The following is a 17673-nucleotide window of genomic DNA, read 5'->3' as shown; positions in this document are numbered from 1 at the left end:
AGGCAAACGAAAAAGACAGAGTCACATCTAAGTTCCGACCGATCGCTCTCACATCCTGCATGGCCAAGGTATTCGAACGGACGGTGAACCGTCGACTCAAGATGTTCCTTGAGACCAACAGCTTGCTCGACCACCGACAACATGCCTTTCGACAAGGTTTCGGTACGTCCACGTACTTTGCCACTCTGGGGGACGTGCTCAAGGAAGCTTACGACCAGGAACACCACGTTGAAATCATCTCTTTCGACATCTCCAAGGCTTTCAACCGGACGAGGACGCCAGCAGTCCTGAAAAAACTAACAAACTGAGGCTTGAAGGGGCATATGATGTATTTCATACGAAACTTCTTGACCGACCGGTCATTTCGTGTATTGGTGGGGAACACGCGGTCGAAAAGTTTCAGCAAGGAGACCAGAGTCCATCAAGGCTCCGTTATCGCAGTCACGTTGTTTCTGGTGGCAATGAACGGGGTATTTGACCGGCTACCTGAGCGCATTTATATATTTGTTTACGCTGACGATGTGCTGATTGTGGCCTCCGGTACACAGATCCGAACCCTACGGCAAGCGCAAGCGGCAGTCTCTGCCGTCGTCAAATGGACCGACTCGATGGGTTTCCAGCTATCCGCCAGGAAGAGCATCCGATGCCACGTATTTCCGTCTCAGCACCGAGTCAATAGCACCCCAATTACGATCCACGAGCAAGCCATTCCAAACAGGAAAACAGTTCGCGTCCTCGGCGTACTGATCGACCGAACGCTCTCCTTCGACCAACATTTCCAACAGGTCAAAAAGGACAACCGCAGTAGACTCAACCTCGTTAAAACGATCTCTCGGCCTCACCGATCCAACAACCGCGATGTTCGGTTCCGGGTGGCACGAGCCATCATCGACAGTACGTTGCTTTACAAGACGGAAATTACTTGCATCGCTTCCGAGAAGCTGGTTAGAACCCTAGCACCATTCTACAACAGCTACATCCGCATAATATCTGGTCTCCTGCCATCCACTCCAGCAGACGCCGCATGCATCGAAGCGGGTCTTCTTCCTTTCCGGTTCTGCTTAAACGCAAATATTGCCACAAAAGCCGCTGCCTTTTCCGCCAAGACCTCCGGAAACAATAGGATCTTTCTCCTCGACGAGGGGAACAGAGTCCTCCGCACGGCCGCCAACATCGACCTACCCCCAGTGGCCAAAGTCCATTGGCATGGAGAGAAAAGTTGGCACTCTTCACGAATCCAATTGGACAATCGGATCAAGAACCACTTCAAAGCAAGGGATGCATCCATCATTTTGCGCAGATCGGTCGCCGAGTTACTTGGGTCCAACTATGCCGACCACGTACATCGGTACACCGACGGCTCCCGATCGATAAACGGAGTAGGTATCGGGATTTTTGGAGACGGTATTGCTGAAAGCAGCAGTCTTCCTCCACAATGCTCGGTTTTCTCGGCCGAGGCTGCAGCGATCTTCCGTGCCGCTACGACGCCAGCCAACAAATCGATACTTATATTAACCGACTCACACAGCGTCGTTCAAGCGATCACCTCGGAAGCACCAAAACACCCATGGATCCAGGCGATTATCAAGTACGCCCCACCGAACACCGTGTACACATGGATTCCCGGACACTGCGGAGTGCCAGGTAACGAGTCTGCTGATCACCTTGCCGGAGCCGGGACATCGGGTCCCAGACTCACCAACAAGGTACCCCTACAGGACGTCAGACGGTGGATTATGCGGACCATTCGAGCGGCATGGGAAGCTGAGTGGTTCCGCAACAGAACTGCTTTCATCCGCAAAGTAAAAGGGTCAACTGAACCATGGAGAGAACTGGACAACCTGAGGGATCAACGCGTGATTTCGCGGCTTCGAACCGGGCACACTAAACTCTACTATAACTATGGTGGCCTGCCGTTCCGCAGAAGCTGCATCATCTGTGGGGTACCCAACACCGTCGAACACATCCTATGCAACTGCCCGGAGTTCCAAAATCTTCGGGAGTCACTCTGCCCAACTTCCAGCATCAGCGATCTGCTCGGGAATGATACTTCGGCCTCGGCAGCACTAGTAACCCTCTTAAAAGAAGTCAAAATCTACCACTTGGTATAGCAGGAATTTCTTTCGGCCGTCGGGACATCTCAACTGGATGGATTTCCCCTATTGGACCCATGCCAGCTGAGCTCTGTTTTGTTTGGATTAATCGTTTGTAGCTTGTCTTAAATCATGTTGTTTTCTGTTGTTCCTCTGTTTCATTATTTTATATATTGTTATTTTTTCATATAAGTTGAAGAGCCAGCAACCAAAGTTATTAACTAAATGTTAATATACCATGTATCTAGAGGTTACTCACTCTGAGCCCTCTTCTTTCTTCGGAGATGAACTAGCCATAGCTCGTTAATAAAGAACTAACAACTAACAACACGCTTTATTGCTAGGTTTTTAATTTTTTTGAAAGTGGCACCCGAGCACTCGCTTTTCAAGAACATTTTTAATCACCACGTCAAAAAAATGTTTCATTGGCGATTAAAGATGAGCGCATCATGAAAACAAATTGGCATAGCTCCCATTTTTTTTTTTTTTTTTTTTTGTAATATAGGGTAAAATAATACCAATACAAAGTTAATGTATGTGTTGTAGTTATACGACAACAACGAAATGAAAATGTGTATGAGAATATATTGGACACGGAAAGATGTTTGTCATCGATGAAATGAAAATTGTCCTCAGTGTCCACAATAGGGTGGACACAAGCCCCCATCTATTGTCTTCCTGGAGCAGCCAATGTTTGTAACTTAATATTACGCAGTATTGGCTTACAGGATATTCAATTTGATGGTTTTCGAATAGAAATTATAATTACAGTATATTTCCACTGAGCTGCTAATTTCTGTTCTATGAAGCACTATTCAAGTAGGTAGGTATATACTGTTCAACATTGTTACGCTTCAATAGCCGGATTCTGCATGTTCACATAGATTTTGATAAGCTACATCCATATCATGTATTCAAACCCCTTCTGTTCTGTTTAAACATTTTGTTGATTTTGAGAGTAAATTTACCAGAAAATGGCAACGACAGAGCGACAGTAAACGTAACAAAACTGTAGTTCTTAACCACGAATTGGACAGCCACATTGACTGCCCCTCAGGAGAACCAGCACACAGAACGGTAACATCCCGAGTGGTTACTTAATCCCATTCGAACCCGAAAACAACTTAATTCAATTAATTAGCATCATCAATAGAGCGCTCCCAGCAGAAGCAACGCTTGCGATGGGCGCTTATGTTGTCACACAAATGCAATTATTTTTCGCATTTTACACGCTACCATTCCGTAATTGAACGGGACCTGAACTGTGGTCCTCGTGTTCCAATCGTCATCATGGTCATCGCTTCCAGGACCGTTTCGGTCTTTCACTGATGACTAGGTCTCGGATAATCATCCCCATTTTCTACCGCTGCAGTTCCAGATCTAAATTGGAAAATTATTTAGAGAATGGACATTTGAGAATGGAGGAAGAAGGGATTGCAATGCCTGCAGCTGTACCCCATCATGATGCTGTTTTCCGTAACAACGTACCGTGTCAACACTTACCACCTTTTCCAACTTGAAACACGGCGTATGTGTGAGTGTAGCCACATCTGAAATGGAATTAGTTTCTGCCGACAAAGGCTCCATGCTTCGGGTTGACTCCACTTGGATGGGTGATTGCGGGAATCGATCGGGTTAAGCCTGATGGTCTTGTTCCAGTCGTCTCGCAGATGGCAAAATGTTTTCCAATAATCCATCCGATTAGAATCGTACTCGCATCGAGATCCAGGATGGCTCTGCTACTACCCAGCTCTAGTTGGTGGCGGTTGGTAGCCGAGCTGGAAGACTAACAGGACTCGAACGTGTATAGCCCCCGGGGATCGAACTCTATTTCGATGGGTTTAACATTTGGCACCGCACCGTACATCGTAAATACAATCAGCCCAGTGAAACGAGTCTCGTTGGCACAGTTACTAAGCGATGGAAAAAATGTCTAACAGAGGCATTCCTCGAAATGTTTTTGTAATACATAAGTTACCTTTCTTGAGCTCTTGCTGTCCGAAAATCCTGTCCTCGAGAAAACGAAAGAGTGGACCATATTGTTAATATATATATGGTAAAAGTTATTAGTTATTATTCCCAAAACATTGAATAAACCTTATCGCTCCGATTACAATCTTCATCGGAAAGGGTTCACATAAACACATACGGAAGAAATCTAAATTCAATTTTCACTTCGAATCAACCCCGAAACCCCAGTTCAGTTCAGTAGCGCCGGAATAACATAATTCTTCTCGTTGAAAGCCTTTTACTTAAATGCAAAAATGCCTGTCCCACTCCCACCGCACTTAACACGAGTAACAGTGCAAACATCAACCATACACAGACCAACGACGACGACGACCGAAAGAAAGCCATATCCCAAACGTCACGTAGCACTAACAGGCGAAAAAAAGAGTCCAAAAGGTAAACTCTGAAAAACGAGAACATCAAAATGTCATAAACATATGTTTCGCCTTATAGCATACGGCATTCGCTTCACAAGCAATTGAGTGTACCTACCTGAGCTCAGCATAATGGAGGCAACTCCTCTCACGGTTGTTGGGCTGAAACTTAAATTATCCAACCACCACCCTTCACCGTCGTCCTGGACTCGAAAAAGAAAAGTCAAACAGCCAATCTCCCTATTCGCATTCGAACAAAACTCTTCTCGTTACGTTCGCTCGCCCATCATCAGCGAACAGCGTCAGTGGCAGCTTGGAGGAGACAGCCTCCCAGCAACAACACAAAAAAAAACATACCAAAGAGAGAGTACCGTTCTAATCCGGTACATATTTTTTCACAAAGCCTAAAGCCCTCGGGGAACCTCAAAAGTCTTGTTGTAGCCGGAGAGATGACCGGCAATCGAGCATAACCGTAAATAACTTGGTGGGGGCTGGCTGTGGATGCGAAGTGTTTCATTTGATAACGCATCATCGACATGCACAACAACACACACACGTGCTGCCAGAAGAGGGAAGGTGAAGCGAAAAATTAAACATCATGCTGTTAGCTGGTCGGAGCGGTACACAAGCACTGAACAACTTAGAACAATTAATAACGAAACAAATATCGAAGATGAACAACAACTAGGCTAACATACTTGAAATATACAAACAAATATAAATGCCATAATAACAGGAAAATGAATCGTATTTTACTACTCATTGGCTCATTGGCGCGAAGATTACGCCATTAATTTCAACTTAAAAGGAACTAGTAGCTCTGTATTTGATGTAGCATAGTAAATTATGCAACTTAAATAAGATTCCGACTGGATAAATTACTCAAACAGCATATTGCATTCAAATGTCTCAGTGGTACTCTTTCTATCAACAAATAAATAACATGGCATGAAAAAACGGAATATCACATGAAGTTTTTTGTTTTATACATTTCTTAAGCCAAATTTATACAATTTTACTGGTGATTTTAGACATGTAGAGATAGTATTATTACTGGTGGTGTATTATTAATAATGATGATTACCCAGATAAATTTATTTTTCAGCGGTAACTCTCCTGAAATTAAATATCAGAATGCTATTCTATTTCAGTATGATAATTGGATTAGATTTTTGGAATGTGGTCCAAAAATTATGTACAGTGAGTGAATATAAACAAGTTAAAACACAGGAACACAAATGTTAATACTTCCGACGTCGTCGCAGTCCGTTACTACCTCGAGATAGGGGAAATGGCTCTAATGTTGTATAATGAGAGAGAGAAGGATTAGTATTTTCCATTTAATTCCACTACTTTATTTGCTTATCCTTGACAGATACGCGTATTTCGTCTACAATGTGCAGACTTCTTCAGTGTCTTGTACTAATACTCGACTGAAGAAAAACATCGCATTTACCGAATATATATTAACACAGGTACATTTTCACTTAGAAACTAGCTAAGTGAAAATGTACCTGTGTTAATATATATTCGGTAAATGCGATGTTTTTCTTCAGTCGAGTATTAGTACAAGACACTGAAGAAGTCTGCACATTGTAGACGAAATACGCGTATCTGTCAAGGATAAGCAAATAAAGTAGTGGAATTAAATGGAAAATACTAATCCTTCTCTCTCTCATTATACAGGTATTCCACTAAGACGCCCACATTCATCAGGACTCTAATGTTGGCCTATGGATCTAAGATTGGGCCCATCGCTAAAAATGCTGAATTTATGTATGGGTCCAAATTGGGGACACTTAGGCTGACATTACATACATTTCCCCTATTTCTTAAAAGCTCTTCTTCCTTGGCTCTACTGCTGGCGCTGCTTGGAGTAAGAAAGGTAGGCAATGAATTTAGAAGAACTTAAATACAAAAAATGCAACGCGTAACACTGACGACATTTAACAATATTGTGCAATCGATTCCTATTCTTCTGTCATGCTATTAACATATTTGTAAAGCATTGCTGATTTGTGGATTAGTTTTAAGCTTAAATAAGTCTAGTTCAGTCTTTAGATCAGCTATCTTATTGAGGTCGAATTATGGGGATACAATACGCTTTATCCTATAAATGCAACTACATATTCAGCCTGGTGTTAATCAGCTTCGTTCACCTTAAATCAACAAATAATCAGCTTCTGTTCAGCTGGAATGGATACTTGGACGCACCGTAGCAACGGACGATAGGACTTCTCAACCGGGGACGGGACACAGAGTAAAAAGCATTTTGGAAGCCCTTGGTTCCTCTAACTCAGTCAGCCAGTGTTCATCAATGTCGTCCCAACCCTGAGCTTAGATGTGGATCGGGGGTCTTCCAGCTTGCTATGTCAGGCAAGTATAAACACTTTTTGAACTTTAGGTGCCTGATGTCGGTTCAAATGTCAGCACTCTGGATGTCGCCGATCGTGGAAGCGTTTCGTTAACACCTGTTACTTGGAACCTGGAACGCGCCGTAGAAAGCATTGTGCAAGCCCCCAATCCCTCCGACCCAGTCCTGCCGTCTGCCGCCTACGATCTTCATAGTCGTTCCGGGCCTGTGGTTGGATGTGGAGAAGGTGTCTTCCAACCCACTCACTATGGCGAGTATCCGCATGGTAATGTTAATATTCGTTCGCTGCCTGATGTTTCCGTGATTAACGTCCAACCTCGTGCTACCATACGTCATAAACAAGACTATACCACTTAGTTGTATCGGACCGTTGCTATGATGTCATTGTTCTAACCGAGAGTTGGCTCGATTCTCGAACGCTCTCCAGCCAGGCGTTTGGACGCGAGTATGAAGTCTTTCACTGCGACCGAAATCCTAAAAACAGTCGGAAATCTAATGAAGGTGGTGTTCTTGTGGCAGTCCGTTCCGGTTTGATGACGAGAGCTTTAGAAAATGACGCGTGGGACTGTGTGGAACAAGCATGGGTTGTCGTTGAACTGAGTGATCGCACACTGCACTTATGTGCAGTGTAGATTGCTCCTGGCACCCCAAAATGGTAGGACCACAGGAGAAAGAGCGTCCAACATAGCTCTGGTCGTCACAAGCTCTTACCTCACGCTTCCACGTGTCGAATGATGACAGCCAGTATATGCCCATATATGTGCTGGTAGCGGGGTGTGGGCAATGTCATCACGATTAACCCATATCGTGATGATAGCAAGGCTGAGGAGGTGCAAATCGTCGAGCGTCTGTCCAGCAGGAGGTGCGGCTCAAACAGCGTCTGTATGGCATCCAGCGGCTGAAACAAGAAATGTTGAATCGTGTCAACTAAACCTAAGATGGCAGCCCCATCAACACGATGTAGGTATCGCTACCCTGGCACGGTAGCATACTGAATTATAAAAATACTCAGAACAATGAAGTAAGAAGAAGAAAAAACGAACGGAATTTTCGGCAACTGACCCAACGGCAACGAAATAAGGACAATGAATGAAACTCGGTTCTTAAAATGTCAGAACGTTAAATGAACCTGGACGAGTGGGCCTTCTGGCCCGTGAACTGCAAAAGGTGAATGTGAGTGTGGCTGCTATTCAAGAAGTAGGGTGGCTTAAATCTGGAGAACGTGAATTCAGGGCGGTAGATCCTATCGCCAACACATCGTTCAAATACCATATCTACTACAGCGGTGGCGATAGAGCAGAACACGGAGTTGGTTTCGTAGTGATTGGGAAACAGATGAAGCGGGTTATGCGGTGGTAACCGGTTAGCGAGCGCATCTGCGTTTTGAGGATTCGTGGCAAATTCTTCAATTACAGCCTGATCAACATCTACGCACCGACTAACGATAAATCCGATGACGTGAAGGACGCGTTTTATGAGTGCCCTAAACACGACGTGAAGATTGTCATCGGAGATGCAAACGCGCAGGTCGGAAGAGAGGAATTCTTTCGCCCAATCATTGGAACAGAGAGCCTTAACTCTGCAACGAATGAAAATGGCCTGAAGCTGATAAACTTCGCTGCTGCAAACCTGGAGACACCCTAATGGTGAAACTTGCTCCCAGATCGACCACGTGTTGGTGGATGGTCGGCATTTCTCGGATGTCGTAGATGTCAGGACTTTCAGGGGTCCTAATATCGACCTCGTTGTCGCGAAAATTCGAGCACGTCTATCGACCGCTACGAGTTCGAGAAACCGGAGATCGATGCGTTTCAACATCCAGCGTTTGTCAGTAGATGGTGTTGCTGCAGAGTACCACCAGAAGCTGAATGAGCGGATAGCGGAAATCAACGTGAACGAGAATCTCAACAATCTGTGGGAAGCTGTCCACGGAGCGGTGAGCACAAAAGCACGAGAGGTGATAGGTACAGCTCAGAGGCGCCCCCGGAACGGGTGGTTTGACGAGGAGTGCCAGCGAGTGACAGAGGAGAAGAACGTCGCCAGAAGCTGGATGTTGGTTTCTGGTACCCGTCAGAACAGAGAGCGGTACAGGGTAGCAAGGTCAGCCGAGGAACGAACCCATCGCAGAAAAAAAAAGTCAGTACGAGGAACGCGCAAGAAAGTATGGAGCAGAATGATATGCGAAGGTTTTACGCAACTGTCAATGGAGTGAGGAGTAAGACAGCGCCGTCTCCCGCCATGTGCTATGACCGTGAAGGTAATCTGCTGACAGATAAAACGATGGTGGCTGCCAGGTGGAAGGAGTACTTCGAGACGTTGCTGAACGGAGAGAACGAGAGAGCATCTACAAACAGAACACACATCGACGACGATGGTCAAGCTGTGGAACCACCAACGCTAGAAGAGGTGAAAAAAGCGATACGAAAGCTGAAAAACAGTAAGGCTGCGGGGAAGGACGAGCTCCCGGCCGAACTTCTCAAACACGGAAGTTAGTAGTTGCATTAGATGATCCACCGTATACTGCTCAAGATATGGGAGGAGGAAGAATTGCCCGCTAGTTGGTTGGATGGTCTCGTTTGTCCCCTCTACAAAAAGGGACACAGACTGGAGTGCGCCAATTACAGAGGAATCACGCTTCTGAATTCGGCGTACAAAATATTATCACGTGTTCTGTTCAACAGATTGAGACCGCTTGAGGAATCCTTCGTCGGCGAATACCAGGCTGGTTTTCGTGAGGGTCGATCAACGACGGATCAAATGTTTACCCTGCGTCAAACCCTTGAGAAGTTCCGGGAATACAACTTGCAGACTCTTCATCTGTTCATAGATTTCAAGGCAGCGTACGATACAGTAAAGAGAAACGAGCTATGGCAGATAATGGAAGAAAACGGTTTTCCGACGAAACTAATTAGGCTGATTCGTGCAACGCTGGATGGTTCGAAATCATGTGTACGGGTTGCAGAAGAGATTTCGGCCTCGTTCGTGACCTTAGATGGGTTGAAGCAGGGAGATGCTCTTTCGAACTTGTTATTCAACATCGCCCTCGAAGGAGCGATTAGGAGAGCTGGCGTGCAGAGGAACGGTACCATCGCACATGCTCCTTGGTTTTGCGGACGACATCATCGGAATCGACTGTAGAGCAGTGGAAAAGGCGTTCGCGCCTTTTAAGAGGGAGACAGCGAGGATTGGTCTCACGATAAATTCTACCAAAACGAAGAACATGGTCCCGGGAGAAAGCGTGGGAGCAGTAGTGGTGTTGGTAGTGAAGTTGTGCTAGATGGCGAAAAATTTGAAGTTGTGGACGAATTTGTTTATCTTGGTACTTTAGTGACGTGCGATAATGATGTTACTCGCGAGGTGAAAAAGCGTATTGCAGCCGCGAACAGGGCTTTCTACGGGTTGCGTAGCCAGCTGAAGTCCCGCAGCTTGCGTACGAAAACGAAATTCGCGCTGTACAAGACGCTGATTCTGCCGGTAGCCCTTTATGGCCACGAATCGTGGGCATTGAAAGAGGCCGATCGGAGAGCTTTCGGTGTCTTCGAGCGTAAAGTGCTGCGAACAATACTTGGCGATAAACTGGAAAATGGCATCTGGCGGCGTCGCATGAATCACGAGTTGTACCAAGTATATAACGGCATGGATATTGTGAAGCTTATTTGTATTTGTATTTGTATTTAAAATAATTCATCTGACAATTTAGTCTTAATGAATAAATTAGAGCTAATTTAACACAGACCTAATCCGATTTGCATGTTCGGTTGGTTCATTGAACTCGAAAAACTCTTCGACAGCCGTAAACGCACGAATACACGCTGAGATTGGTTCGTTGTTCCCAAACATGGTTCGGTGAAAACTTGGTTGCAGTAGCGTTGTATTCCGAAGAGATCTGCTCGGCACACGAAAGTTCAACATCGCAAGCAGGTCGGGGGCATCAGTTTCACCATTCAACAGCTTAGCAATAAGCAACGATTGCTGTACTTTCCGTCGTTGTTCCAGTGTGTCTAAGCCCAACAGGCGGCACCTATCAGGATACGGCGGCAAATTGTCAGGATCACTCCACGGCAAGTTTCTCAGTGCTAGACGAATGAACCGTTTCTGAACCCGTTCGATCCTTAGGCACCACGTGACATGGTGAGGATGCCAAACGACGGACACATTTTCCAAAATTGGACGGACAAGTGCACAGTACAATGACTTCCAACAATGTGGATCCGAAAAATCCTTCGCAACTTTGAAAATAAAACCCAACTGTCGCGTTGCTTTCGATATGAGCGCTGAACGGTGTAAATCAAAAGTCATTTTTGGGTCTAGTTGAACGCCTAGATCAGTCACACTGGTAACTCTGGAATTGTATCGCCGTCGATATGATAGTCAAACAAAATTGGATGTACCATGCGGTGAAACGTGATTATCTGACATTTTTCCACACTAATAGTCAGTTTGTTTCTCTGGCACCAATCGGCAAACAAAGTCAGTGAGTTTTGCAGAAGCCAACAATCTTCTTGTGTGCGCACCACAATGTACAGCTTTAAATCATCTGCATAGACCAGTTTGAATCCTTCGCCCAAAACCAAAGCAGCATCGTTGAAGAACAGAATAAACAGCAACGGTCCGAGATTGCTACCTTGTGATAAAACACGGCAGGCTACAGTGGGCTGGGCATGTGGCACGAATACCGGAAGAGCGTCAAGCGAAGTCAGTATTCAGCAGGGAACCCGGAAGAGGTTGTCGGCTTCGGGGTAGGCCACGCACGCGTTGGCTTTGTGCAGTTGAGGAGGACATTAGGTCCTTGAACGTCCAAGGCGACTGGAAGCGACTGGCTCAGGACCGAGACCAATGAAGACGGTTACTTCGTTCGGCGCAGATTTGAATTCAACGAGTCGTCGCCCATCAGGGAGGTAGGTACATTGCTCCTGACCGTGTTCGTAACAACGAACTTATCGAAACCCATTGTCGGTTCGTTTTCACCGTAATGGAAACTGCAACTCCAGTTGATGAGATAAATTTTCTGGGTGACTTCAATCTAGCTGGTGTTTCGTGGAAACCATCTCACAGTGGCTTTCTATATGCAGACCCTGTACGCTCTGTATTTCATATAGGATCAGTTAGCCTTCTCGATAGCTATAGTGCAGCAACGCTATCTCAAATCAATGACATAGTTAACGAGAACAGTCAAAGCTTAGACCTCTGTTTCGTTAGCGCTCAGGACACTGCTCCAGTTATCTCCACGGCACCTTCTCCACTAGTAAAGCAAGTTCCTCATCATCCTCCATTGGTTGTCACTGTCCAAGATAATCATGTTCGGGATTTTGAAGACATTTCCACAAACGTGTCATACGATTTTCTGAAATCTGATCATAGTAGTATCACCCTGAACCCTGATAACGTTGAAACCGCTGCGCAAACTTTTTCACATGTCTTGGCGTATTTCATTGACAGACACGTTCCAAAGACAGTTCACCGAAAAGGGTCACACCTTCCTTGGCAGACGAGCCAATTGCGAAAGTTGAAATCGACCAAGCGAGCGGCACTAAGGAAATTCACCAAGTATCGTACGCTGTCGCTGAAACATAATTATGTTAGGCTCAATCATGACTTCAAGCGAGTTAGCCATCGATGTTATTCGCGATATTAACGTGGGATTCAGAGTAAACTCAAGTCACACCCGAAGTCCTTCTGGAATTACGGTAACGAGCAGCGCAAAGAGTCTGGCCTACCATCGTCAATGATGTTCAACGGAGAAGTTGCTTCCACCTCTCAGGAGATCTGTCGCTTGTTTTCAGGCAAGTTTGCCAGCGTATTACAATGAGATATTAACCGACGACCTCGTTACCCTAGCAGCTAGTAATGTACCGCTCGCCGGTCAAGTGTTGGGTGCAATTGACATCGACGTTGAGATGATTTCCACTGCTGCACAACAACTTAAGTCGTCCTTCAACCCAGGATGCGATGGTGTCCCATCAGTATTTCCGAAGAAACATATCGCCAGCTTGCTGACACCGTTGCAGCATCTATTTCGCATGTCCATTCCGAGTGGTATATTTCCATCTTGTTGGAAATTTGCACATATGTTTCCTGTTCACAAAAAGGGAAACAAACGGGACGTGGATAATTACCGTGAAATCACATCGTTGAGCTCAGTTTCGAAGTTATTCGAGTTAGTCATCATGGAGCCCCTGCTCTCTCATTGTAAGCAGTATCTAAGTAGTGATCAACACGGCTTCGTTTCCGGTCGTTTAACTACCACTAATCTACTTTGTCTGATATCGTATGTCACGGAAAGCATGACAGAATTGAGCTCGTTCAGACGTAATTCACACTGACTTGTCGGCTGCATTCGATAAACTATACCATGCAATTGCGATTGCTTAGTTAGATAGACTGGGAATAAATGGCCTCCTGCGATGGTTTCGCTCTTATCTCAGTGATCGCCAGCTGATGGTAACCGTTGGTGAATGTCAGTCTGCTACTTACCCAGCTACGTCAGGGATACCTCAAGGAAGTCACCTAGGCCCGTTGATTTTCCTGTTATACTTTAACGACGTGAATCTGGTCCTCGAAGAGGCCCTCGTCAATCGTATGCAGATGATCTTAAAATCTATACCCGGATCCGTTCTATCGATGACGGTCACTTCTTCCAATGCCAGCTCGAAGCGTTTGCTAACTGGTGCAACTTGAACCGAATGGAGGTTAACCCCGCGAAGTGTTCGGTTATCACCTTCTCTCGCAAGAAGGAACCAATCATGTTCGATTATGTACTTCGGGAAACAACTATCAGCCGTGTCAACCACGTAAAAGACCTGGGAGTTATTCTGGATTCCCAGTTAACGTATAAGCAACACATCTCGTTCATTGTCGACAAGGCGTCAAGATCTTTGGGATTCATTTTCAGGATTGCAAAGAATTTTTTCGATATATATATATTGCCTCAAATCGCTATACTGTTCCCTGGTGCTGTCCACCCTGGAATATTGCTCTGCAGTATGGAACCCAAGCTATAACAATGGTGCTGAAAGAGTTGAGTCCGTTCAGCGTCGATTTCTTCGATTTGCTCTGAGGAAGCTGCTTTGGAGAAACCCTTTTCGTCTACCCAGTTATGAAACTGCTTCTACGTACTCGGAAAGACACTTCGCGGGCCCTGCTCATCGCGTATAGTTTACAGGGTAGAATTGATTGTTTTAGAATCCTGGAGAAGATCAACGAGAACGTCCAACCCCAAGCGCTGCGAAATAACGCTATGTTAAGATTGCCTCAGCATCGCACTATCTATAGCATGAACGTGTGTTCAATCGAGTTTCTTCAATGTTCGATTTCAACCTGACACTAGAGATGTTGTAAACTAATAAATAAATAAATAAATAAATAAATAAATAATGGATTTTATTAATCAGAAAATTCCAACGCTGCCAACTGGGATTGAACTCAGGCCCTTTGGAAGCAGAAGCAGAAGAAGCAGTCACGCTTACCACTAAACCACTGGCACCAATATCATTCAAAAAATGTAGAACATCATCAAGCGTTATGGCAAAAAGTTAAAGTATTTGATCAAACCGTAAACTGTCCATGATTTTAAAAATTTCAAAAGTTTACATTTTTGTATGAGCTAATGAAAAATCAAAATTGAAGATATGCTTTTTGAGATATTTGCGTTATTAATGTTTACTCAAAATTACGAGAAAAATACAAAGTTTATTTTCCCAGAAAGACTTTATTTGTATCTACAACTTTGTCTCAGACGTCATTTCAATCAGAAGCGACGGTTTTCGTGTTAGAATTTATTAAAAATTTCACAGAAACCATTTTTTTAATGTGAATGATTGCCCATAACACACAATTATGCCAAATGTTATGCAAATCGGAGATGGTCGAGCTTTTTTCAATTCGTCATTTGGCGTGAAACTGCTCAAAAGCTAAGCTGATTTAAAGTCATAATGTCACCCAATAGGGGGTTAATGTAATGTTCGATTTCGAAATCCAAATATCACGTCTAATCTAATTTATTGTAATCTGGTGTTAAACTGGATTCGAAAGTACACTAATGACCCTATTTTGTCAGTCCCATTTCTGAAAATCTTTTATTATTTTCTACGAAAGCCATGCGCTTTTTCAGTGATCTTATTGCTCCAAACTATACCTTACATTTTGATGATGAGAATGATTTGGAATTACTGTTTTGTGAAATTATTAAAAGATAAAGGTCTGATGAGTATTGATAATTAGGGGCCTCATAGCCTAGTCAAGTTCGATTCCCGGTCCGGTCGAGGGAATCTTTCACGTTGGAAATTTTCTTGACTTCCCTGGGCATAGAGTATCATTGTGCTTGCCACATTGGAATGGTAATTGGCATCGAAAGCTCTCAATTAATAACTGTGGAAGTGCATTTAGAACACTAAGTTGAGAGCACGCAATAAGCTGATATGCGCTAAGCAATAAGCTTGAAATTCGAATAAGAAGAAGAAGAAGAGTATTGATAATTGATTGATTACAGTACATGTAAAACCAATAGCATCACCATCAAATGAATGGTGAATTTCTTACTCCTCTGCATGTTGTTTGACGACAAATGTCAATTCTTACACCCAACCGAGAAATGAAAGATTCTATTACAGATTTGCATTAAAAGTATGCAGAATTTGTAATGTTTAATCGCATGTACATGTTTTGTAATGTAGTAGACGGAAAGTTTAATTACCCAAATGCATTGCATGTAGAAAATCATCTCGTGAAGGTTTTGTAAGAAAATATGCATTCTGGAAAACATTGCAAGAACTGCCATTACATTTGTTGTATGAAACATATGCAGAGGATGTAATAAATACAACCTTACATTGGATGTAAGAGAAATGTGTTTTGCGTTACAATGGACTGTAGCGTACAATCAAGTTTTTCTAGAATGAATACAGTCAGGAATCCTTATTGCCAGTATCCTTTATTGCCGGATCCTTATTGCCGGGCTATCCACGAATAAGGATATCCACAGATTATGGGATTTTCACTAATGGGGGCTGTCGTTGATTATCTAATTTATTTCAATATATAAAGCTATACTGTCTTCGACAAATTTGCTGAACTGGGATAGATCAACAAGCCTGTGTCATAGGATTCAAGTTTAATTGGGAACCACGCCGCTAGAGGCGCTTCAATTTTATATTACTAATGACGGGCGTTATAATATATGGAACGTTGGACCCAACTTAGAATATTTCATGATCCTGCTGTCTTCAGCAAAGTTGTTCAGGTGATCATGTCCTTTTGGATGGTGGTCATACTAATTTAAAACTCTATCATTACGCAGCGCTTGTGTGCATGTGCAATTCATGTATAAACTGTATCTCGAGAGCCTGGCCATATAGAAAATTGCTGTCTCCAGCAAAGTTGTGCAGCTGACCAAGTCCTTTCGAATGATGGTCATATTAGTTCATAAAACACTCACTACGCGGCACTAGCGTATTTTTGGAAAGGGGACGACGTGTAAAGACCGGAAATCGATGCCAGACGTCATTTTGGAATCCAACATAGTGGCCATCAGGTCAAGAAAAACCGTCAAATACACTACAACACGGGTATTTCCGGAAAGGGAACGACGTGTAGAGGCCGGAAATCGATGCCAGACGCCATTTTCAAATCCAAGATAGCAGCCGTCGGTTCAATAAAAACTGTCAAATACCCTACAATATGGGTATTTTCCGAAAAGGAACTTTCTATATGGTCAGGCTCTCTAGATACAACATGAATGTACGTTCGTACAAATCTTAATTAGACGATTTTCCACATTACAGAATCTGTTCATTCGGTGAAATATTACAATTTCAATGTATGCATGCTTGTTATGCAAATCTGCAATAAAACCTTACATTTCCCGGTTGGCTGAAAGTAGTTTTTTTTTTTTTTGGGACATTCCAAGGCTGGCATAAAATGAAAATAAAATTGCATCAGCCTTAATTACACTAATAAAATGGATTTACCTTAAAAGCTGAATTCCAGTACCTATGGTTGGAGGTCATTATAGAACCAAAGCTAAAGTATTCCCTCAAATCATACTTCAATCAAATTCAACGTCAAAAGGGATCAATGCTGAATTTACAAGTGTACGATACTTAGCCAAAAGTTCATCGCATCTTTTCCATATCTACAAATATTGACTCTTTCAGTGTGAAGGGCTAAGCTTGATACTGAAGAAATCTGCCCATTGTTGACAATATGCGAGCATCAGTCGAAAACATACGATCAAGGTAAATGAAACTAAATGTGTGTAACTATGTAACTCCTTTCTCTTTCGTTTCACAGGCATTCCCCTGTGGACGCCAACAATCACTAGGATATAATTAACTACTAAAAGATGCACATTCCCCCTAACGCATGCATCTCTAACGAATCACATCATTCATCAATCTCGCGGAAACGATCACGCAACGCTCATTGATACAATTAACAATTCATAATCGTGACTCCACCGTCGTACTCCTTCCTACGAAGCTGTTCAATCGCTCAAATCCCTTCACTCACCAGACGGCTCGCCGTAGTTCACACTTACCGCAATTATCTCATTTCTCCCGCGTGCGATTCTTCTACTTGGTCTGCCTGAGACCGGAATACCGCCGATCCACAGCTTTGTAATTTATCAGCGTGAGTTCTCTCGAGGAACCACTCTCACCACACCAAACCTCCATTGAATGCACTATGCACATTCACATTCACACCTGCCCATGCCGAAGCCACTCGCCGAACCCGCCGACCAGATACGAGATCCCATCACGCAGCCGCAACAGCAGCCACGCTGAGCACCGAACGCGATGTTCGCTTCTCCAGTTAGTTTCGGAAC

General features: G+C 43.9%; 1 protein-coding gene across 1 annotated transcript; it reads left to right on the top strand.

The window, feature by feature from the left end:
- The first annotated feature begins 461 nt into the window (after nucleotides 1–461).
- LOC135702063 (uncharacterized) lies at nucleotides 462–2111 on the top strand. Its single transcript, XM_065223051.1, has one exon. It carries the CDS (start codon nucleotides 462–464, stop codon nucleotides 2109–2111), a length of 1650 nt encoding a protein of 549 aa, XP_065079123.1.
- The last annotated feature ends 15562 nt before the right edge of the window (nucleotides 2112–17673 follow it).

The sequence above is a fragment of the Ochlerotatus camptorhynchus genome, unplaced genomic scaffold (genome assembly GCF_037179485.1).
Source record: "Ochlerotatus camptorhynchus isolate MF236.1 unplaced genomic scaffold, CSIRO-AGI_Acam_v1.1 ptg000183l, whole genome shotgun sequence".
Taxonomy (NCBI): Eukaryota; Metazoa; Arthropoda; class Insecta; order Diptera; family Culicidae; genus Ochlerotatus; species Ochlerotatus camptorhynchus.
Note: the sequence above shows the minus strand (reverse complement) of the source record. Positions and strands in the feature narration are given on the sequence as shown.

What these genes read in the sequence shown, in the direction of transcription:
- LOC135702063 (XM_065223051.1), top strand. Translation starts at nt 462, where the DNA reads ATGAACGGGGTATTTGACCGGCTACCTGAGCGCATTTATATATTTGTT.